Below are 24861 nucleotides of genomic sequence, written 5' to 3'. Positions count from 1 at the left end.
TGTTCGGTAAAGAACGTTTTAATTCCTGCATGTTTATTTCCATCACCAGTTACTGACTGTTTTGATCTAAACCAAGGGAAGAGGGAAAGCTCTCTTTTTTTCCCTAGAAGTGTTGTTTTGCATACATGTTTTATACATATACATATTAATAATATACATAATATATACATAATATACATAATAATATATACATAATAATATACATAATATACATATTTTGGTCAACTAAAAAGAGAACAAAGACACGAACAACAAAGTTTGCAAACTCTATGCGTCACGTTTGATGGGCAGTCCTGTCAGGGTCTCCCAGTGGAAGGCGCACGTCAGGACGAGGCAGATTGTTGCCACTCTTCCTCGGGTTGCTCCATGCCTGCCTGCACCGGACTGACAAAGGGAGGGTCTGTGCCTTTCAAAGCCTCCTCGAATACGTGCCAGAACACTCTGCTGCCTTTTGAAATCACACCTGAGCCGGAGCCAGCGGGGTCTGGCCTGCTGTCGTATGAGTAGCGCGCTTCTCATTTCTGTTCCTGGCTGGAGTCTTGGCACTCCAGGTGAGGTGGGGGAATAAAATAGGATGTAGAGTCCACTTCCATCCTTTGTTTCACGTTGACTGACTTCACCACGTGCATTTTAAGTTTGGGATCAGAGAGGGGAAAAACACAAGGCTGTTTACTGAATTCTCTCACATACTTAAGTAAATCCTCCTCTTCAAAGTAAAGGGGAATTATCAGTGACGGCTCACACCAGCACATAAATCTGTTAGGAGCACAGAGGAAAGTTAGAACTAATGCCGGTGCAGCTACCAAAGGGCTTCAGAGTTTGGAAGACTTTCCAAGGAGATGATGATAATATGAGAGTTATTACATTTTCATGACTTCTCAACACTCCCTCAACTCCCTGCAGGTTAAAAAGAAACAAATGCTCCTTCTATGTTGAAACACAGTGAACTCAATTTCCTTAGAAAAAGGTACCAAAGATGATATGAATACCTGCAGAAAAAGACATGCTTGGTAGTACATTATACAGTATATTATACTTGATATGAGATAAATTGTCAAGAGAGTGAAGCCAAGCTGGCACTGAAGATGCTGCTTTTAAGTGTTGCACTTTCTTCTTTTACTGGGGGTTGTGTGAGACTGATGTGAACTCCTTGATGTTGTTCAACTGACGATAAGCCGCTCTGGCTCAGGACTCCAGCAAACTAGAACTCAAACATGAGGCTTTCTCATGTTAGTCAAAAGTGACCAGTATACGAGGCTCATTCTGGATAGCTGCAAAAACAGCAAGCTGTTTACAAAAAGCATGTAAAACCTTTACGCCTTATAACAATGCAGACACGTTCAGGAAACAAATAGATGTTGCAACAGTCACTTTTCCAAACTTCTCCTTCACAAACTGTCCAGTAGCCCGAGAAATTACAAACATACCAGTCGATTCCGCACCGTGTGATTTAGGTCCATATCATGTTTACTACAAATACAGGAAGTAATGTTAAGTAGCGAGTTGGAAATTAATGGCAGGATTATGCTTGAAAATAATTAGTTGTACAAGGTTAACGAAGCTATTCTACCATCTTATAACGGGGTATATGGAGGTGTTGTCAACCAGGAGACCAGAGTTAGTGTCCTGTCACAGACCTGCTTCTGTGTATATTCTGTGGTATCCCTAATTATATTTTAAGCGTAGTTTATTTGCCATAACCAAAATATTTCCCCAACTTAAACCATGCAGTAGTTATGCCACATATGTATTGTAGAATTAGAATAAAAAATGTGAATCACGTGCGTCAGAAATGAAAATAATCTGTGGTTTTGCTTAATTTTTCCAGTATTGACGTTCTTGTCTGGCGACGAGGTTAAAGAAACCTTTTGCTACTGAAATGAATCAAATCAACAGAAGTTAGTAGTGCACAAGAGTCAGATGAGAAGCCTCACAAGTGTGTTTCTGTCCCAAAGCATTGGAAGGGCTGACTCTGTGGTGATGTATAGAAGAACCTTTTGAAGCACTGTTAGAATGGATCCAGTTCCCATTGACTGTAGCGGCGCATTACAAAGCCAGACGGGAGTATCAGAGTTTCAGCTGAACAAAGGCATTTATGATTTTTCGGAGCCCTGGAAGCTCCGAGGACCCCCTGCTTGGGCGCTGATCCCTGTTCTTTGAGAGAAAAGCACTTATTATTAATAATTCAGCACAGGAGCCACTTCATTATCAGATGCAGTGCTTTGTCCTCTCAGTCAGTCAGAACATCAGTGACGGGGAACACTATTAGGAGGTGGAGGCAAAGTTTAAGCAGGTGTCAGTTAGTTCATTAACGCTCTTTTCAACATAATGTAGTCCTCTGTCCTGTATGTGAAATCTGATCTACTCTTTATATCCATTCAGTGAATTTAAAAGATTTATTTTCATATGCTTTTAAAGGCTAACTTTAATTTTTATAATTTATTAAGTTTTTCTGTCTGGTGACGAATGAAGGCGGGCTGCAATGTAATCGCAATTCCGCACCCTCAGTGTACGTCCAATAAAATGGCTTTTTTTGCCATTGACAGGCTCAGATTGTTTGATTTATTAGTGTCTGTCAACATCATGGAAAGGACCCTACAGTTCAATACCTTTTGCTTGATCCGGTCTGTTCGTTATGGGTCATGTGACTTGTTGCCGGAAGACAATGGTGGAAACGTTAGTGAGAGTTGGAGAGAGGACAGACAGCGTAGTTTAGTGTTATCTAAAAGGTTCTCCTTAAAGTCAGATAATAACAACCTGAGCCTGTCAAAAATATTTAGTGGGCGTACATTAACGGTGCTCAATTGTCCCCGAGCGATTTCGCCGCAGCTCGTTTAGCAGCTGCTGTATGCAGCTTTCTCGCTCAGTACTGGACCTCATTGGTCGCTTATATGTAGTCAAAAAGTAATGCACACCAAGGGCAGTGATGCGGTGTTGATCACGAGAGGTAGGCTTGAAAGAAAGTGTCAAAAACTTTCAATTGTTGATCTTGAAAAAGGCCTGAGGACCAAAATATCATCAGAATAAAATAAATGCATTTGTGCAACACTACTTATTCATTTAGATTGTAAAACGTGGGAAAATAGAGTTCAGGTTGGAGGATTCGAAAAGGACCCTTTTAAAAGGAGGATCGCCCAAAGAGCAGGAGAAGAGAGCTTGATGCTGGATTTCCTGAGGTTACGCTATTTTGCAGGCAGCACAGATGGGGATCGCTGACTCAGCACAAATCATAAACATTGTTTTGACTTCATCATTCATGTGACCACCGGGATGGAGCTGGCTGCAGATCATGAATTATTCTGTCAATTGATTCTGCTTGATGAAATTCAGCCTGAGCTCACAGGACCACAACAAGTGAAAGCACCACAGCCCTCGCGGTGGTCATTTCACATATTTCTGCGAGATCCCTTTTGATAAAATCGTCAAACTGTCAAATACTTAATAATAACCTGTAAAATCCCTAAATGAGCCCGCTGTTAGAAGCAAAGACGACAAGACAACCGTAACCTAAAGCAGAGGACGCACGTCAGAGGACAGGACACAGAAATGTACACATGGTCGTGACCTAACTCTGCCTCCGGCTGTGTATCACTGCAAACACTGGCCTATTGTTCCTGCCTCTGCATTACTTTGCATATCCGTTCCCTTGAGTCATTCTATATATATGTATTGGGCCTGATACCACAGCACTGCAGATGTGAATACGGTGTGCTTAGCTGTTGCTATAATTAAATCCCATAATTGAAACCTGAGGGATTATATGTTTTTGTTCTCTGCTCTAATCACCATGCGCTGCTATACGTCACCCATGCGGGTATACGGCTGTCTTGCTCTTTCCATTATACGCTGAGTGTGGAGCGGCTGTAATGTCACAGCGACAGACCAGTGGGTGAATGCCAAAGCCTTGCTTTGTCCCTGTGCTGCAGCCCGGGTGGGTGGGGGGGGGGGGGGTTCGAGCCGTGCACACCTCGTACAGTAGCTCATACTGTAACAACCAGCCACACAGACAGTTTGTCCTCCTTTTAACATCCTAGAAATCCCCGCGTCAGCTTGTCTCCTCTCAGCTGGATGAATCTGCCTCACACTTTCAGCTCAATCTCTTCTTCTGTTCTTCATCTAATAATAAGGCCGTGTGGAAACGGCCTCTGAGGTCCATTTGAGATATCGAGTGCGGATGAGCGCGTGGCACTTTTTTATCCGGGTTATTATGTTCTTGCATCAGTCAGGAGGCCATTTTCTCCACCCGAGCATTTTCAGCCGGCAGTCATCAAAGGAGCTCAGCCACTGTCTGTGGCAGATGTGCCCTCTGATCACACACACACACAAACACACGCCTACATGCAGCTGTTTATTGTTCCTGTCAGGTCAGGTACAGGGCAGGTAAATAAAAGTAAGTTGTGTTTCTCAGCTCTGCATCCTGATGGTTTTCCATCAAGCATTAAGAAACTTAATGTGATGGAAAACAGCCACCATTTGCCCCTGCATGCTTCCTCTTCCTCACTTTGATGGCGACCTTCTTTATGGCCCATAACTCCTTACTAATTATTCCTTTCCGTGTGTGTGTGTGTGCGCGCAGTGTATGCCCATGCATGTTGAAGAGCACTCGCCCCGGATTAATTAGAAGCAGTGAATGCAATCTTTGCTAAAGTGAATGTTTTTAGGAGCATCCTTCACGTTAAACAGAGGAGTTTAAAGCAGGCGCAGGAAGTCCACTGCTGATATAGTCCCTAACGCATCACCAGAGCTTTCAACCGGCTGCTCTCACACGCACACACACACACACACACACACACACACACACACACACACACACACACACACACACACACCTCCAGCTGCTCGAGCAACCCAACAGGCAGAGTTTGTTTACTGGTGGGGAGCCGGGGTGGGCCGGCGCTGACCAGGATGAGTTAGGTTTGAGCTGAAAGGAGTTTCTGTGCGCCTACACTGGAAATATATTTTTCTCTGTCTCGTAGTCGCTGCCGATGATCAGCATGAATGATGGGACTGGTGCATTGCAACACAGGAATATGGTTGCTTGCATACTAAAAAGCAGCCAGGCTTTTTGTCTGTCTCTAAAAGCTAAATTTGGATCCATCCTGAAAAGCAGCACAGAGAGGATTATGCACACTTTGGTCTCTTCTCACCTCAGCTACTGCAGAGTGTTGTTTACGCCTTTATCAGAAAGAGGTGAAACTAAGAAGAAGAACCATATCTCCTATTTTAACATCTCTCTGATGGATGTTAGGTGCTTTAGAGGTGCAAGAACATCAATTTTTGGGTCTCATCCTGTAAAATGTACACGGATACGGTAATCAAGAGGTAATAAGGAACTGTTTAGTAAGTATGTGCCACATACTTGGGGTGCAGGAAAAGAGTAACTAATGATTAAGTAAGGAGTAATTAATGAATCGTTGGCAGCTTGTGTCACTCAGTGGCTGTTCAGAGTTAACTACCCAAGAAGAAAGTGGTCGTTTTTCCTATGAGCTCATCATTACCAGATGATTTATTATTATCTCCCGGTCTGTTCTCAAGTAACTCATCATTTTCTATTCAATCGTCGAATCACAGTTATTCAGGAAGAATTCAGGAACTGCTCGTTAATAATTAATTCTCAGGTTGTTCCTGATTGGTTCCTTAGCACTCTGAACCCCGAGCAGTTTGGGGCGTTTTTCGCTCCTCTCGGCGGCCTTGTTTTTCACTGCAATGCATAAATCCTCCACCTCTATGTGAACAGCACATTCATGGCTCGAAGCTGAGCGAACTCAAAAATGTAGTTTGTGCAGTATTACACAGTCACCAGGTCATAAATCATAAAAAAAAGAATTTCGTTCATAATTTATTTTACAAAAATTGGAAAACAATGGAATCTATCAACATTTCTCTAAGTGCCTACAAGTGTTACCAATGTTGGCTCTGCGCGCTATATTCATTCAACTATTTACATTTTTACAGCCTCTACTGACAGCCTCTCCTGTCCTTAATACGGGTTAATAACTACTCACATGTTTGTGTTTTAAAGTAAAGTAAACGGAACATCACTCAGGATCAGATAAGTGAGATACGCCTCATCAATATATTGTCATTTAATGATCATTTCCAAATCCTCCGTAGAGAGTAGAGAGAGCGTAATGCCAGTGTGTGACACACACACACACACACACACACACACGTATCTGATATAAAAAGGCTAAGATGAAACCATAATGTGTGTGGGGAGTTCTTCAGGGCGGCGTGGGGGGGAGAGTGTCAGTGATTTAAAACAATGAGATGTTTTCAAGTTAATTGGAAGCCGACGCAGGATGTCCCTGCCTTGTTCTGCCTCCCTCGTTCACGGTCTCCTGCGACACCTGGCCGCTTTGTGGAGCTGCGTGCGAAGGTTTCTGTGCTTTGCTGCAGTTAAAAAGACCCTAAGTGAAGGCTTTTCCCCGGAGCCCCCGAGAGAGGTCAGCGTAGGTTTTCACCTCGAGTATACGAGGAAAGAATTCCAATTCACATTTCTGTCCTCGCTTTCACTGTGAACCCACCGGGGCTGCGTACTTCAAAATGCACTAATGGGACATCTATGACGACTCATTCCTGTATTTATAGCTACAAATGTGTTTATTGTGTGGATCGTTGTGGTTCAACATGGTCTGTGCACTTGGAGAGGATGACATCATGAGTTTCAGTTATGTCCAGAGAGTTGATCTCAGTTTGAAAAGAATATATCTATATTTGCATTACACATTTAGAGAACACGTGTTTCTGGAGAAGCTGCTCCCAAATGATCACTCATCACTTGGTGCATCTCTATAGATCTGATGTGATTGGCTATGATTGATACCAGACACTAACAAGTATGATCAAATGGTTGTTCTTAAACTGGGATGCTTTGCACATTTGTTGCATTTAAATGTTTGATGTGATGTGGCAGCCTGACTGCACTTTAACAAACTGAATATATGAGGAGGTCGAAAACAATGTCTGGAGGTAACAAAAACCAAAAAAGTCAGATATTGCGCAAGGATTCTTCCTCACCCACTGACAGCTCAGATGCACCCAATGCTGCCACTGATGATCAGAAGATATGTATACAATAGTGTCGTGTCCACCAGCTACCAGGACACTAAGACTCTCCACTAAACGCAGGGACGAATACAGAGAGCTTCTTAGAAAGTCTTGTTTTCATGTTCAACGGTGGGCTTATGAACAACATTAACTCTGAACTAACAGCGTACTTCCTCTCTTTGACTGAAAACAGTAAACGGCTTCTCTTCTGACTCCACGTCACATAACAACGGTCCGTCCTCTTCCAGTGGTTGGTCCCATTAAACCAGTGAAATCAGAGGAATTCTCTGCCATTTTTTCATCCTGCCGTTGTTCAGCACACACACGAAGGTAGAAAGGCCTCCTGACAGCTTCCTCGCTATTAGCAGAGCCGTTGCTGTGGTGACCATTTCATTATATTCTGGTCCAAAGTTTTGTCTAATCATTCTTCATCACAAACATCCACTGACATTCATTGAATACTTTCTGCGCGTGGGCACGCCATTAGGGCCGCACCGAGGTCACTTTGCTCATGCTTCATTGTGTGTCGTAGACGTTGCGAGAGGAAGTGAATAGAGGGAATGTCTCATTGTCGTCACATCTGAATGGCTGGAATAAAGTTTCTCAACCAGCAGATTACATAACATGTTTTACGCCTGAATACCAACGCTGCCAAAGCTGGGAGGATTCCTGTTTTCCGATGTTTCGATAATTGCTTCGGGATGTCGGTAGTCAGGTGAAAGAGAAATGTCCTTGTTAAGCCGTGTTTTTACCTTTTCTCCGTCTTCTTTCCAGCTTGTTCTTCATCTGTCCGATCCGTCCGCACCCCCCTGCTGGGTCTCATTTCCATGTTGGTGCTGAGAGACACTCACCTCCACTTAACACTGTAATCAGTCTCCTCCGGCTCAACAGACAGTCGAGTGCTGCAGTTCATGTGTTCTCCCTCTGCCTCTCACCTTGCATCCTTTCTTTCCTCCCTCTTACGTTTATTCCTTGCTCATAGTTAATGAGCCTTTTCAGTATTGATAATAGGGACGGGCATTTTGCATTAGTTCCACATTCAAGTTCGGTGCATTCTATTATTATACAGATGCAATATGTAGAAATGTATGTAAAAAAAAAATAAATAAAAAAAATCGAATGTAAGAGTAGGGTTGGAAACACCCAAGCCAAAATGGGTTTATAATTAACTAGGCTCTGCAGCCGCATTAATTGTATTTTGAATTGTATTTGTATTCATTAATAACTGAATCAAGACGTGTTTTTGTGAGTGTGTGTGGTGCGGTTTCTTGATGAGCCTTTGTTCCTCATCCTGAGCCTCGATCTTGAGTTGATCACATCCACTCTACGCTTTTTGAAACAGATGATGAAATAAAAGGCAAAGATTGTGAACGCATCCACGCATATGCAGAGAAACAGATGCATGTTCAATCAAATTGAATCATGCAAGGTCTCTCCTGCAACATCTTTGCTGCAAAGGGCTTCGCAGAAAACAATGGATCCGTCCTCGCTAAAGGCTGGGGTTGGTAATCTTCTTCAGAACCATTTCTGTTTTATTTTTTTAAATCCTCATTACATCCTGACAGCAATCAAAGAATCAAAGGATCTGACAAAAATAATAGAGAATACAATCCTGTGTCTGTGGCTGCAGATCTGTAATCAGCTCATTCATCCTGAATGTAATGATTGGAGTCTTCCACGAGCTGCTCGCTCCATCAACTCTGGGATGTTTAGAGAGATCTATAGACTTTTATTTCCCTTTACAAACAGTGACATTGGGAAAACCCATTGCACAAAACCAATGTTTACACCTATTCCTAAGTCATCAATGGTGCTGCATTGACTGGGTGCTGCAGTCACTGCTGGGTGCATGTGACAGGAGCTCGTTGGCAGTAAATTAGACTTTTAGTTTCTTCCCTTTCCTCCATCTTCAAGGACGGTTGATTGACTTGTTTTTTCTGATGAGACTAAAAAAAACTAAGTCCTCTGTAATCTATGCTCCACTGAAACAAACACAAGCTTAAAGATCATGGTTTTTCAGCATTTAGTTTGCCAAGAGCTGCAGAGAGCAACTCAAAGCCTATAGAACATCCATTTTAACTTAATTTCGGCCAACGATTTTTCCAGCTAATTAGTGTTCCTCCCAAATGAGACACATTGTTCTGCTATAAAGGCCAAGAGCCGCCAAGACTGGGAGTTATGCAATGCTCTGTGCTAACTCACTGAAATAAATGTCTTGACCTCACTTCCCTTTTAGTTAGACACTTTTCTCCAACTGCTTCTCTCCTGTGTGCTGGTATTTCACTTTTCAAAATGGGCCGTTATTGACATTCACTGAGAGAATAAGCAAAAATGACAAGCATTGTACCTCCGACTGAAATCATGTCTGCATTTGCAGAGTGGTTTCATGTTTCAACAGTAAAAACAAAAGCTTAAAGGTACAACGTGTAAGATTTGGCAAGAAGTTTAGTTCAAAGCATTCAGAATGTGACAAAGTAGCAGTGCTGGCGTTATGTCAAAGACGTCTATGTGTTACGTTTCATTGATATTTAGTCCTGTCTTGTAATATCACTGAGGTGATAGTGAGTCACTGTAGCGTCCATGTCTGTCCTCAGTCCAGCATGAGTTGGAGCACGTGGCTACATCTTACACACTGCACCTTTTTTAAAAGTTTCAGAATTTTTAACACATTTGCAACCTGAAACATTTCAGTATTCCTGGTGGCAGTATTAGCGGGGGCACACACACACACACACACACACACACACACACACACACACACACTCGTTTAGGGTTTCCATAGCTCTAAATGAGTCCTGAGCAGAGCTGATGAATACTGCTCGTATTGATTGTGAGTGGGTTCTGCCAGATGCCCTTTCACTGAGTAGAGACCGCAGGACCTTAACGGAGCTAAACACTGAGGTTAAATGCATGCTTTAATCAGAACCTTCCCGATTAACTGAGCCCTGCACTCTATTGGGAGTTTTTAACTTCACATTGCAGTGACTGGTGGGAGTAGAACATGGGGTCAGTGTTTGTTGGGCTACAATACAAAACAGGTTTTTTTAACACCGGATGCAAAAACACGGTGCTGTGTGAGCGTGCGAGGTCTGAGCGGTGACAATAGGCCTGCGTGACGGATCACGAGGCTCTTCTCCGACTCCCCTCATGGCTGTGCAGAGTCTTCTTGATTTGAGTGTGTCAGCACTTTACTTTGAAGATGAACCAGCATCCATCTCATGACGTATGAGACCCCAAAGAAAGACTTGCCTCTCTGGAGAGCCTCTGTTCTGAGGAGGCTATTTAGAGCTGTTTTCCAACGCTCACAACGCTGAGGATCCTCGTCGGCTGATTCTACATCGGTCTCCAAATGTTTGAGTCAAAACAAATATACAAAAGTTTTTGTTTTTATTGTGGGCCAATGGTTGTGAGTTGCTATTGATTGTATGAAACTAAACCCCCTACCTTCAACAGGCTGTATTCAGAAATGAGACTGTAACCTACTTCAAATGAATACATGAAAAAAAACAGAAATGTCATATTACCTTTATATTATCCACATGGTTTCCCACTGTTTGAGGTTTTAATTTCCTCATCTTCTTTGTACGGACACATGTCTTTAGTTTTAGAGATCGCAGCCTCTAAGGCCCTCTCTTGTCGCCCCACGAATGAGAGAAAAGATACGCTGTTTCAGAGGAGCTGATTGAGTTACAGGGCAATTAGTTTTTATGTTCTTTGGTGCACGCATAATAGATTTTGAGAGTCTCGCAGATGTGATCCTCTCGCTGCCTCGCTCTGTCTCACCAGGATCTGCAGCGGCACTGCACCCCTGGAGTGTTTTGCTCAAGGACACTTCAGCACGGGGACTCTTGCAGGGGTCTCGCAACAAAAAGGCGGTGGAGAGAGAGAGAGAAAGAATTAGGCTCATGTTCAAACCAGCATGTGAACGGAGGAGGCCTTGGATCCAGGTTCTTGTGGGGAGCGAGCACACAGCAGGCTTCTCAGAGCAATAGCCCCCTGTGGAGTTTCAGATGGGGCTGTCCACACGCCACGGATACATGCATGCATCGGGGAGGTTTGAAGCACACATCCGTGAGAGCTCACCGTTAATGACCTGCAGTACGGAACAATGAGCACGACTCTCCTTTATGTCCCCTCTGCTTCGTTGTCCCACTGTAAAGCTGCTGCTGTACCAGGACCCGGAGCATTGTGTGATTCTCCACAGCTACCCTGAGAGAGTCGATGCTGAGAGCCTGTCGCCGCCAAGCCTCAGACATCATTTATTGTTGATTCAGCAGATATGAGGTGGGTGGAGCGAGGAGGACAGAAAGAGACAGAGAGTGAGAGAAAGTCAGTCATAAGACCTGTTCAGAAAGAGAAATACAGCAGCGAGAGCGTGGAGAAGAGGATAGAAAGTTAAATATATCAGTGAAACAGAACAGCGATGTTGAACAGACAGTGAAAGAATGATGGAGTTGAGGTTGGGCATGAGGTTGTGTGGGACTCGTATAGCCTCAAAGCTTTGCCTTGTAGCAACACGCTCCCTGCTTCCTGCAGGCTGTTGTGCCAGAGGCAGAAACATCTCCATGTTGTCCTTCATCCGCAATGTTTCCAGTCACCCTGCCCCCGATGTGAGGCGGGGGCAACTCTCCAGGGACGCAGCTGGCTGCACTCTGTCAAAACACACCGTGCCAGAGAGGAGAAGATGGAGAGTGGCTTTTCAAAGTCAACAGTAGTCAGTCAGACAGATCTGCAGAGCGCAAACACTCTGAAGGTGAAAGTCTCGCATACATTAAAGCTCCGTTAAGTGGGTTTGAATCCACCTGCTTTTATTCACATTTTTTATTTGCACGTAAGAAAAACTTTGGAAAGTTAAAATATCTCAAAAAGAGTTTTTACGAGATTGTCGTCGCAAGACAAAGCAGCAGCATCGGTCATTTCAGTCGGTGCCTCAAAGCGACACATGTTTATCCAAGTGAGGAAGCCCTCTAACTGCTACAGTAATTGTGGCGGAAGAAAGGGAAGTAATCGTAAACAAGTGTTTTCTTTAATCGTCACCATGATGACGAAGCTCCCCTAAGCTTAAGGAAAGAGTCATTATAACCAAAACCTTGATGTTTGGTTGAACCTAGCCAAGTCATTTCTGTACACAAACAAATTCATTTTTCACTCAGTGATTTGCGCTTCTGTCCCACTTCCAATTCCTCTCTTTTGGTTTGTCATATTAAACCATTTGTTCCAGTATGTGTCAGATGAAACCATGACTGCATGACTGTTCAGGCTACATTTTCCACTAAGCCTGAACAGATTGCTTGTAATTGGACCTGAAGATTCTTTCCTCGGAGTAGAAAAACATTTTGCATCTTGTGTTTCATTATCCCTAAAACATTTCCCACAGGCCTAAATAATGTAAAAATCAATATTTCACGCCGTCTTCAGACTGTTACAGTAGGACGTCTTTATTTAATTCAGAAAGACATCAGCACAATTCATTGTGTTCAATTTGAACCTTTTTTTTAATGCACACAGAAACACTGCTTGGTTGAGGAAGCTGTTTCTCCAGTTGTCTCTGGCAGAGGCGATATTGTTTGTATTGATATGCATCATTGCGATGGTTGAATCTCAATACGCTGGGATCCATATTACAGTGTGTGCAGCAGAGCCAGAACCTGTTTGGCAGTCAGAGAGAAGTGCTGGCAGGAATAAAGACATCCATCACACCGCCGCCCTGGACCCAACGAGAACTGACGGTGTCAATGGCACCACCATGGCCGCCATCAATCTCCCCCTTCAATGCAACACTCTCTTTACAGTCGTGAAAATACAGTGAATGCATGCAGGGACTATCATCCAGCAGAGTGAGTCAGTTCTAGAAGTGGGCTGTATTTTGAAGGAGGAGAAATCAAGCTGATGTGTCAAGAAGACAAAATAATTGCAGATCGTAATGTCAAGTTATCACATCATTACCACTGTCCAGCGCTAACACCTCCAAACCGGCCTCTCTGCTCAACCCCTGAGTGTGTATCCAGCTGATGCACAGTTAAACTCTAATCCTCTCCAATAAATGCATATTTGGAGGAAATATGGCGAAGCAGTGAGCTCAGTTTGAGGAGCCGCAAACGTTTTCCTGCAGTACTGCCCACACACAAGTTTCAAAGGGAGACTTGTAGTTGGGTTTATTCATTTATAAATAATATTAAGCAATTGCGGGAGAAGTTTAGCAAAGTAATGTTGTGTATATTAATGCAGATCTTTGAGAGGACTCCAGAATACCTAATAACTGTCTGAATGGAAACATGATGGGAGCATGTTAGCTTACTTTGAATGAACATCCCACCCTGAAATACACCGTGATTCAAACGCTTCACATTTTAGAACAACGCCCGACTGTACGTGCTCTTTGTGTTTTTAAAATGCTTACCAGAAAGCTGAGTGAGCTCTGATGAACCACAGGCTTCCATCAACAGCAGGACGAACTAGTCCGTGGACCAAACACAAGCCTGAGCAGACTCTTTACTGATGCTGACCGGTATCATTCATGCAGTGATAACAGCAGAAGTCAGAAAGGACAGTGTGTGTGTGTGTGTGTGTGTGTGTGTGTGTGTGTGTGTGTATGTGTTGGAATAACATGGCGGTCTCCCATCAAGGTCACCTCTGCTCTGTAGATGATGAAATGCACTTCTGCACAGCCTGAAGACATATTTTGTTTGTAAAAATGTGGCAGAGCTGAAAGTGACTGGGAGCAGTATGCAGATATGAGCAGACCGTTCTCCTGCTGGTCTTCAGCAGCTCTTAGTGGTCACAGTGAAGGCCTGCAGGATGCTGCACTGAGTCGCATACTCGCATCTGCAATTTATATACAAATGCAACCACGTTCTCAGTGTTAAAATACGTGTGCATTTGTGACAACAGGAGCTGGAATTCCCATTGCAGTCTGTGATATTGACATTGTACATATTGCTTGTGATATTGTGGGAAATATACATGTGTTGAGTGACTGATTCTCCAGAGGAACCACATAGCCTAAAGCTTTTAATTTGATGATGAAACGCATACTCAACGATTACAATACTTGTTATGAGATTAATCTACAACTGTCCAACCACAGTAGATCCAGTGCAGGATTAATATCTCAACCTGTAGCCATAATTAATCTGACTTTCCCTATTGTTGTGTATTCCTCCCCAAATTGCCCAAAGACTTGGTCATATATAAATCATCTTTAACGCTCTGCAGTTACTAAGATCTTAGTTTGTGTCCTCTAAATGATTCACTCAGCGTTGGAGGAGCAGATGAATAAGTACGGGGTGTAAGGTGGTAGGTGGTGTTGTCAAAACACTGAATGCTTTGATACAGTATATCTAATTAGAGTTTGGACCACGACTCTGGAGGAATCGCTGCAGTTCAGCAAAGAATAAACACATTAAATGCTCGATTCCTGAGGAAGTAACAGCCATTTCCTGCTTAGTCAAGCAGCACAAGGAGTGGGTATGATAAGACGAGGAGCCACCCCCCCTTCACCACCACTAATGCCTGAAACACCACCCACTCCACCTCTCCCTTCCTACGGCCCTCCCTCATCCTTCTGACTGGCCCTTCTGGCCTCCGTCTTGTCGGCCCCGCAGCTGTATTTGAATCTTACAGCAGTGAACCACTGTCACTCAGGATGGACTCCAGACCCCCCAACCTGCCGCTGCTGCTTCTCACCTGCCTCCTGCACTTCTGTAAGGACCCCAATGTTGTGCTGCTTCCAGGATAATCAATGTCTCCTTCAGTTAAACCAAATCTTCAGACTCTCACTTCTGTTTCTCTCTCTTTTCCTCCAAACACAGGGCAGAGTGCCAGAGGACAGTCATGTAAGTAGAACTGCATTGTGTATATTCGACTCTTGTTAAGTAAGTTGTCTAAATGATTCTAGTTCCTCCAGTGTCGAGACAGTTTCAGGTTATCCAGTCCTCGCTATAGAGAAGAAAGCTATTTTTACCTCGCAGTTATTTTTGGCAAGATGGGCAATGTATCCTGCTCTCCTGGCCTCCTTCATATTTCAAAGTCTTTCGTGAGATTCACTGAAGATATTTTCAGTTGCTCAGGTTGAAGCTGGGTAATCTTTCAAATCAGTTTGAATGAACCTCACACATTCTGAATGGCTTTCAAACAACATGTGTTTGATTCAAAATGCTTGTTTGGTTTTTTGGGATAGTTTGACATTTTGGGAAACACACTTCTTGCAGAGAGTTAGATGAATAGATTGATACGTGTGTCTGCTCAATAAACGGCAACAGCCAGCGGGCCATTAGCTTAGCTTAGCATGAAGCCTGAAAAAGTGGGGGGGGGGGGAACAGATAGCTCAGCCTGTTCTCATTTCCAGGGCGTCAAACACCGACGCTTTGTGCCCCTCAGCCTCTGATACAGACACACAAGGCAACCATTAGCGTCTGTGTGAGATGCACCGGGCTTTCAAGTGACTACAGTGTAAACGCATCCACTTCATTATTAGACACTTTGAAAATGTGCGTGATGATGTATGTATGAAGACTGAAAAAACCCTGCACGGTGGGTGGAAGTGGAGGCTGAGGGGTCAAACAAACACGAGACTTAACACTTAGGAGACCAGTGTTCACTTTGTTCCCAACGTGTTTGTGACGTGTTTACTTATGTTACGCTGTTGACATCTTACTTAGTTTGTATAGTTATTTTAAGCCCAACCATGATGTTTATTCCTAAACAGTACTCAGTGGTTTTGCTGCCTAAACCTAAGCAAGGGTTTTTGTTTAAATTCAAAACTTTAACTGTGTTTACTGCAACCGTACAACCGTTAGCCTACCAGCACCTCTCAAGCTCACTAATGAACCTAAAGTCTGTGGCTTTATATTTAGCGTAGAGTGGTATCAATGTTCTCCTCTAGCTCTACATATGTATTTCCACAGCGTACCAGTTGGTCATTTACTGCCTCAGTCACTCTCCATCACTGAGCCCACACTAACCCGCAGTACTTTGAGGATGTGGACTAAGTGTTTGTTGAGGCAGGTTACACAGTGCTGTTGCTGCAGAGGGAGAGCAGAAGCTGGGATAAATCAACACAGCTGTCCCAGTGGTGGTGGGGGGGGGAGGGGGTGGAGGTGGAGGGGGAGGGGGGGGTTGAAGCCCTTTCCTTTTCCTTCAGCAGCTCCTGCTTTCTAAACAGCAGACTGGAGGCCAGGGAGTGCCGTCCTTCAGACTTCACCTTTATTATTATGGAGAGAATAACAGACCCTGTCTGGTAGATTGTGTTACTTTGCTCAGTCCCTGATGTTGATTTTTACACAAACAAGACAATTATTTCTTTCTCATGCATGTTTGTGTGTCTGTCTGTATGTGTGTGTTTGTTTGTGTGTGTGACATTTGGACCTACAGCGTACACTATAGACACCGTTGACCTTACACTCCTACCCAGCAGCACAGTTCAGAGCGGGACACCGGTGACCCTGTGCTGCCAGGTCAGAGTCAGTCATGACAACATCCCTCACCTGAAACACGCTTTCCAGCTCAGACAGGACGACATCCTCTTCTACTCCTCTACCACCAAAGAAGACTCGATCACATATAAACTCGACCCGGCCAGGGCAGCTGACTCTGGAAGTTATGAGTGTCGAGTCACAGTCGAGGACAAGAGCAAATCCAGCTCCGGCAAAAAACTCGTAGTCGCAGGTAGAGCTCCATATTGCTACAATAGATTATTTGTTTTTATTTGATTACATTTGTTTGTTGTTATTGCTCTTGTCTGACAAGATAGTATAACATGAACAAATGTGATAATAAAGCTGAAATTCTTCCATATATCAGCATGTTTGGGGATGAAAAATCAACATAAACTCGTTGGACAAAACTAGTGGTATTTTGTTTTTTTCTTCAATTGATGAATTATTCACAATACTGTCAGCCATTTTCCACAGCACGACAGATTTCAGACTGACGTTCCGCCTTCTGCAGTATAAGAAAAAACATTTTCAGACTTTCTTGAGTTAACAGTGAAGATTCTGGCTGCGTTGTCATTTTGTAAAAAGTTATGCCGCAACTCTTAAAATACACCCTTGGTGTTGTGTTCAAGGAATAGGACGTCTGAAAAGGATAAAGAATAAGCAAACATACTATAGATGCAGTAAAAATAATAATTAGAGTTTTTCATTTTTTATTATTTGAATGTTAGAACCCTGCAGCATAACAACAAGGTTAACGGCTAAAACACAAACCCATGGGAATGGCACTTCAATTAATTGATTTGAGAAAGTTGTGGCATTATACCGACTTTTCACGCGTCATACGCAGGCAGCTCATGTATATGTGTACTATTATATCTGAACAAACAGTAATGGCTTTACTTCCTCTTGGCTCGTCCTCTCCTCAGGCCTGCAGACCCCCGTTCTGTATTTGAATAAGACTTCACCCTATGAGAGTGAGGAGTTCACAGCCACCTGCAGTGCTCCAGAAGAGAGAGGATCCCTTATCTTCAGCTTTCACCAGAGATTAAGGGGCGGAGCCTTGACGAGGATAAAGCAGACAGCGTTTACGGGGAACTCATCAGAGACCACGCTGGTCCTGAGGAGTATTGGAAACAGCACCCTGTACTGTGACTATGAGGTCAATTTGGTTTCTGGGTTCAGACACTCCAACCGCAGCAACGAGATTCTAGTGATCGTCAAAGGTTATTAGTTCAAGAGCTGATATGTCTCCAAGAAAAGATCCCATTGCTTAAAGAGGCTTGTGGGATTGACTCTCCCGAATTGTGTCTTGCAGGACTCTACATTTCCCCGATCATGAACGTGCTGCCCTCGCCAGATGTCTATGAGGGTGAGATAATAGAGGTGGTCTGTAAAGTGATGAGTGAACTGAAGAACATTGACGTATTCCTGACGAGGGACAGGAGGATCCTCAAGAAAGCCCCAGTCAGCCTCAGCCATCGGTTCACTGCACAAGAAGGCGACTCTGGGAAGCTCGTGTGCAAGGCAGAGTGGGGCAACGTGCAGAAAGAAACGAATCAAACAATCACAGTCAAAGGCAAGGACTGGATAACTTTGTCATAAAGTGTCTCTTCTATTTTCATGATTAAAAAGTACTCCATGTATTCATTGTATAATACCTGATTTCTGCTGTCCCACTTCAACAGAGCTCTTTTCAAAGCCACAACTGACTGTGAATCCCACAGACATATTTGAGGGTGACCGCTTCAAACTGACCTGCTCTGTCTCCATCTATGTTCCTGAGAGGATCAGCAATGAAAGCATACAGTTCTCCATCTACAAAGATACTGTCAAGCTCATCAGTGCAGAGACATACTTCACTGTGGCACAACCTTCTAAAAATGGCAACTACACCTGTAAAGCCCGGGCTCTCAGTCTCAGGCACAGACCTGTACAGAAAGAAAGCCAAGCAGTTGTTGTCAAAGCAAAAGGCGAGTCATCAAATGCATGCTGACATGAGCATTTCGATGCAAGTACGGCCTCACAGAGCTGCTAGCGTGGCCGTAGACTCTTGTTTATCTTTGCCTTGTTCTTTTCTCTTGCAATGACTAAGCCGCTAATTGTCTGATCCCCAGTTCCTGTTTCTGAACCCATGCTGAGTGTGGTGGGGGGTACGCTGGTGTTGGGAAAGCGCTTCCAGCTGCTCTGTCACAGCGACAGTGGCACTCTGCCCATCATCTACACCCTGAACAGCCCTGACAGGCTGGCTAAGAGCAGCGTGGTGAGCAAGCCCGGGGAGGAGGCCATCTTTAACTCCTCGGCCATCTACAAGACTTCAGACTTAAATAACTTTCTGTGCCATGCGACAAACGGTGAAAACAGGCCTCCTATGAGAGGAACAGGGCAACAGCTGCTACGTTCAACCATTATAGGTGTGTTGGATGACGACTCATTGACACAAATTGATGTTAACATGCTAAAAAAGCTGGTCTAACGTGCATTTAACTCCATGCAGAGCCTGTCTCGAGACCAGTGTTGATCGTGCAACCCGGTGCGGGGGACGTCTCCGAGGGGCAGGACGTGACCCTCGTCTGCTCTGTTCAGAGAGGCACTCTTCCCATCAGCTTCACCTGGTTCCACACTGAGACGGAGGTCTTCTCCCAGACCTCCAACAATCTGAAGGAATCCTACAGCATCAGCAACGTCAGAGGAGAGCACAGAGGGGAATACTACTGTGTGGGCAACAACCCGGCCAACGTAACCAAACAAAGCCTCACCGTCATGATCGGAGGTGTGTTCTCTCTTCAGTTAATAGCAGAGGTGATGGTCATCGATGCCTACCTTTGTCAGGACCGAGTAGCGGTTAAGAGAGTAAGGATGTTTTGTAAAAAAAGTGAGGACATTTGTGTGATAAAGTCTAAATGTGTTATTGGATAAAATAATAAATAAATACTTGATTAAATGATGGATGTATACGTGAAAGGTAAACTGTGTTTAATAGTCAATTCATGCCCATCCGTATAATTCATTTAAATGTATTCTGCAGTGAAGATGGCTGGCTGGAAGAAAGGTCTCATCGCTGTTTTTGTCTTGTGCATCCTGCTCATTCTGGCACTGATCCTCATTATGGCCTTAAAAAGACGCCTTCTTCTATTCAAGAGGAAGAGAACTGGCGAGCTGTCGGTGTAAGTAACATTGCTCATGTTCTTACCAAAAATCTGTGTGTTGAAAGTGAAGCAAACTTTAGTAGCAAGAGTAGGTATAGTGGTGACGCCCGTACAGTTTCCTGTTTTAAGAAGCTGATTGTGTTTTGCGTCCACCTCTTCTTAGGAAGTCAGCCAGCACCAAAACGGAGCGGCTGAGCCTCACCCAGGCGGCGGTCAACGAGGCTGCCAATGGTAAAGTCTCTCTTGCTGATTGAAATACTGAGCTGCAAATATGAGTTGGTAAACTAGTTTTCAACGAGTCTGGTGCCATTTTTTGTCCTCTCTGTCTAGTCACTCCAGGCATGATTGGAAAGAGTGTTTGGAGTGAACATGCATCAGGCTCGGGTGAGTAGTATGTAGACAGTTCTTAACTCGTCAGCAAGTCCCACGAAAAGAACAAAACTAACAATGTGTTAGTCTGTCGTCAATCATTTCTGCCCCTAAAGATGTAAATCTTTAAAAAAGGGGACACCCTAATTTAATAAAGGAACATGTCAGCCAGGGCAACCGTGTGGCTCATGGCTGTGTTTTTCATGTTCTTTTGACAACATTTAAGTTTTATCAGACAAAACATATTTGGCACATATACACAAAGTATATAGAATATCACCAGCATTATTGTTTAAATGTTACCTACTTTGACTGCTGCACTGTTTGATTTGAAATAATATGAAATGCTATGAAGTTTAACTTCAGCTTAGTACTGTATTGTACTGCAGAGTCTGAGGACCAGAACAGTATGAGCGCTCCAGAAAAGCCACCAGAACCTCAATACACCGATGTGCAGACCAGACAGGCTGATCCCAACAGAGGTGAGGCTGCCTCTGAATTTATTAGGTTAATAATTTTGAAATGAAAAACACGGTCTTGAATAGGTGCGTTTGTGTTGTCGACAGCTCCGGTGAAAAAGGGCACAGACACGGTGTACAGCGAAGTGCGGAAGTCCAAGCAAGGTATGACTCACATCCTGCTCTTCGTTCAAATCCCACTTACGTTATGCGGTGAGAGAAAATCAGGCCACTCGCTGACGTTTGAAAAAGAAAAAGCGCCAGGAAACAGGATCAGCTCCAACTGTAAACATCTGCATTGTTAGTGAAAGAATGTCCCATTAAAACAGAAGGCCCAGTTGCCAGGTGTCCACTTCCTGCTATCGTCAAAGAGAACTTCCTGTTCTAACAATCAGAGCCAAACAGTATGTACATCCGCTAAGACTTGGTGAGCAACACTCCATTGTTCCCTACTGGTGGGGGAAACTCTCAACCATTGTTCAGTCATTGGCTCCTAATAACTGCTGACGGTTTAAATGTCAGCTGTAGTGATACAAACAATGATGCAGCAGAGTTAGAGGAAAACACAATATAACACAGCAGGCATGTTTTTTGCTCTATGTGCTCTAAAGGGAGACGTGCTTGTAGATAAAGACTGTTAGCACAAACAAATTAGCGTGAATGTGTGCGATATGATAAGCTCACAGTTTCCTGGCATGTGGGAGCTGTTCATGGGAGCGCTGACGACAATACAAGCCCTCCTTTAATCCTCAGACTCCTTTTGTTTCCTGAGCTTGTCCTCTGGCTTTGTTTTCGCAGGTGTTCCAGAGCAGGGCGATGCTGTAAGTGGAAACACACACACACAAACACATCACACACACACAGTGCATGCACACACTACAAAAAGGCAGAAACACACTCGTGAATCTGTTGTGTCGGAGAACTTTGCAATTTGACACAAATATTTTCAATTGTTAGACTTCAATTAATGAATTCCAGTTAACTGGATTAAAGTCGGTTCACAGGAGGTCAAATGAACACTCAAAGATGTGTCTACAGAAACTAAACTATCTATCTAACATCAGCAGGTTACAACCACAATGTTGTGAGCATGTTAGCATATTGATGTTAGCATTTAGATCAAAGTGCCACTGTGCCTACAGTCTCATGGAGCCTCTAGCATGACTAGAAATTAGGACATGTTCATGAAATAGTGTTACCCAACACTTTGAGTAAATATATATGTTTGCTTTGTGTCTCACATTGTGAAAGACAGATTTTTACCAGCTCTGAAACTGTAGCTGTTGCTGTTAAGATATTATCGATGCTATATTTATTTCTGTGCAAGACGAATTACTTGACACACAAACACGTGCGTTTCCATTCGACACAGGCATGGATGTGGTGCAGTAGTCTTTCAGCCGGTGTCGGTCCGTGCCTTTCTTTCAGTGTCTTGGTCCCTCTCAGCAGGGGGCGGTGGAGTACGCGCAGCTGAATCATGACACGGATCGCCACAGTGACCGCGGTAACCATGGTGACCACAGTGTCCAGGATGACCACATAGATGAGATCGACATCGACAGTGTTCACATCGGCACCGATGACCACGGGAAATGAAAACACGACCCGGCGCCCACCAAGAATATTTATTCCTTTATTTATCCGGCTCGTTAATGCAGCTGGAGTCTTTTGTCCTGAAAGGCCTGAAACAGCTCTGAGCATTTATGTACTTTTTGTATTTTTGTAACACTTTGCGAGGAACATCTCACCCTGTAGATTCACTTGCTTTGCCTTTGAAGGGCAAATAAAATGTTTTCGTTAAGTGAAGTGTTTCTCTGTCCTTTCTCTGGTGGTTTTCTTGCCCAGACGCACAGAGAGGATGTGAGTTGCACCGAGAGGATGTGAGTTGCAGCCACAAAGGAAGAGACATTCAACTCTATATCCTTACACTGGTGTCAGTGGTGACAGAATCCAAATAGAAAGAGAGCTCTTTGAAGTGGAGCGCAGTAGTGATACTGCAGCTTTAGTGGTGGGGTTGTGACTGCACTCATCGACAGTGTGAGAGTCGGTGTTTAAACAATGAGAGGACAGACTTCAGGCGGCGCTGCGTGGAAACTTAGTGCCACCTGGCTGTAATCCGCCTCACTGCCAGGACGGCGTTCACCGTGTTGTCACAGCATCAGTTTCCTCACAGATATCCGTTTCATGTTCCATTATCTAAGCTTTGATTGAATGATATTACATGAACGTATTCAAGGTCTCCATACACCAGATATGTTCAGCAGGCAGACCTCTTGCTAAACTCCACACAGCAGAGGAGGATAATGCACATTCATAATTGGCATGAACTCTTTAAGACTTTTAAGCCACACTTTGAGAACATAACGTAACAACATAATGCGTCTTAAAGTGAAAGTGTGTTTGATATGACCGCAGCTACCAGTTACTTACATTGCTTTAACTGTTGGTTACTTTTTTAGATTAATTAATTCAGTCTTTAAAATGTTAGAAAATAGTAAATGGCTGTTGCAAATTCTCAAAACCCTGGTTGACTTCTTCAAATTGTTGATTTGTCCAACAACATTATCACTTTACTGGTGTCTTGCTTTTGCTTTCAAACTGACTTAAAGGATTCATTGTTGCTGATTCATTTTCTATTGATTGACCAACAGTTAGTGTTAGAGCACTTTCCTGCAATGCTTACAGTTATTTCTTAGTGAGTGCAAAGCATCTAAATAATCTTTCTTCATGTCCTATTTTAGAATTATTATAAATGATTGTTATTTAATTTGGCTTTAGAAACGTATCTGATCTTTTACAAAGACCTGTGGGTGTGAAGAGTGTCATTGTGACATTGTGCACCTGTCAGCAGGTGAACTGGGGCTAGCGGAGCACATTACAAAGCTGCTGGACCTGGATTCGAGGGCATACGTTGGGTTCACTCAGTACACGGCAACTGCTGTCGACAGTCTGGATTATGAGGATCTGCGTTTTGACAGGAAGCTCTTATAGGAACACTGATCAGCAGATAAAATCCATGTGTAACACCTGACACCAGCGCTAACACCGACAGCCTGCCACTGGCTCTCACGCTTTCATCTCCATTCTTAGCACCAACCAACGTATAGATTGTTCATCTTCATTATCTGCCTGCCTGGCGTTTCCTCTTGCTTCTGTGTGTTCACAGAACTGTCTGATCTCTCCTCCTCGCCCACCTCTGAGCTTTGTTCACCGCTGCAATTGTGCTTCACGAGTGTGTGCACAATATGTGACGGCGGGCTGTGCTACAATATTTCCAGGGTTTGCACCATTCCCTCAGGCCTCCCAAAGCTCTCACATGCACAATGATATGTGTGTGCTTCTTGGCCTCTGTGGTGTCCTCGGAGGCATCTATGAATGCCTACGACTTCAGATCCGTGCCAAAATGAAAACAAGGCTGCTACTGCCGCGTCTCAGTCGACTCATGGTTAATTAATCACATTACTTAACCGGTCGGCCTTGATAGGAGGGAACAGCATATTCTGAGCCACACAGGAACTGATACTATGGGACAGTAGAGTAACATGTACGGTATCAAAGTTGTTAGAAAAGGAGTGTAATTACACAGGGATCAGAGAAAAGTGTAGCCTGAGCTTGCTTTGGTTTTATTTTTGGATGCATTTGACCAAAATACAAAACCACAAAGCCATACAACACCTGTTTTAACAGGATATGGTTCAAACCAGTGCGTTTGCGACAGCCACAAAACACATGTGTGAGGCTGTCAGGAGAGTAGAGGGTGCTTTGAGTGCACACTCGTCTCAGACACCGAACACTTTGCCCAAGGATGGTGCTGTTCTGCCTTTAGATCGTAACTGTCAGGAGTGAGGATGGTGGATTTACTGCTGTTCCCAAAGCTACAATGAGCGAGGTCATGTGACCTGACACACCTTTAGGGTTCCTGTTACAAGCAGGCACGCACCGCCAGAGTAACTCTGTCACATGATCGATGCTTATGGGGCCAGTTGTGTGGCAACTAAGGAAGGCGGCTTGGTTTTGGACATGTGGTCAGAGTGCTAGAAGGGTCTTAAAGGCCCGGCAGAGTCCAGCGTCTCCTCTTTATTGCTGCACGTACGCCGTCTGTGTCTCCGCCACGTAACCTGATCCAGCTCCTTCTGTATCTGGAGCACAACTCCTGAACTGCCATTGGCTGCTGTGCTAAAATTAGCATATCGACCCCTGTGAAATGCATTCTGGGAATATCCTGCCTTTGACTTGGCCTTATGGGGCCAGGGCTGTCGGTGGTCTGCAGATGCAGCAATGAGGTCATCGCGTAGACCTCATCTCTCCTGCTCCTGCAGAGGAACGTTTATGTTACAGAGTTGTTCTTAGCCACCATGTAAATCTATGTGATTCCACCACATAGATTTAAATCAAAGACAT

General features: G+C 44.0%; 1 protein-coding gene across 7 annotated transcripts; it reads left to right on the top strand.

The window, feature by feature from the left end:
- Nucleotides 1-9804: 9804 nt before the first annotated feature.
- On the top strand, nt 9805-23116 carry pecam1a (platelet and endothelial cell adhesion molecule 1a). 7 transcript variants are annotated; one of them, XM_031862207.1, is made up of 15 exons: nt 9805-14753; nt 14862-14885; nt 16423-16716; nt 17414-17710; nt 17803-18063; nt 18173-18457; nt 18602-18898; nt 18982-19257; nt 19513-19651; nt 19797-19864; nt 19973-20017; nt 20392-20484; nt 20569-20625; nt 21259-21281; nt 21907-23116. In XM_031862207.1, exons 1-15 carry the CDS (start codon nt 14696-14698, stop codon nt 22054-22056), a joined length of 2367 nt encoding a protein of 788 aa, XP_031718067.1. In that variant the 5' UTR covers nt 9805-14695; the 3' UTR covers nt 22057-23116. The 7 variants fall into 7 exon arrangements, with proteins under 7 accessions (XP_031718067.1, XP_031718065.1, XP_031718064.1 ...); XM_031862205.1 differs by having other exon boundaries at nt 19964-20017; nt 21910-23116; XM_031862204.1 differs by having other exon boundaries at nt 19964-20017.
- Nucleotides 23117-24861: the final 1745 nt, after the last annotated feature.

The sequence above is a fragment of the Anarrhichthys ocellatus genome, unplaced genomic scaffold (assembly GCF_004355925.1).
Source record: "Anarrhichthys ocellatus isolate YVR2014 unplaced genomic scaffold, GSC_Weel_1.0 scaffold26, whole genome shotgun sequence".
NCBI classification, from domain to species: Eukaryota; Metazoa; Chordata; class Actinopteri; order Perciformes; family Anarhichadidae; genus Anarrhichthys; species Anarrhichthys ocellatus.
Note: the sequence above shows the minus strand (reverse complement) of the source record. Positions and strands in the feature narration are given on the sequence as shown.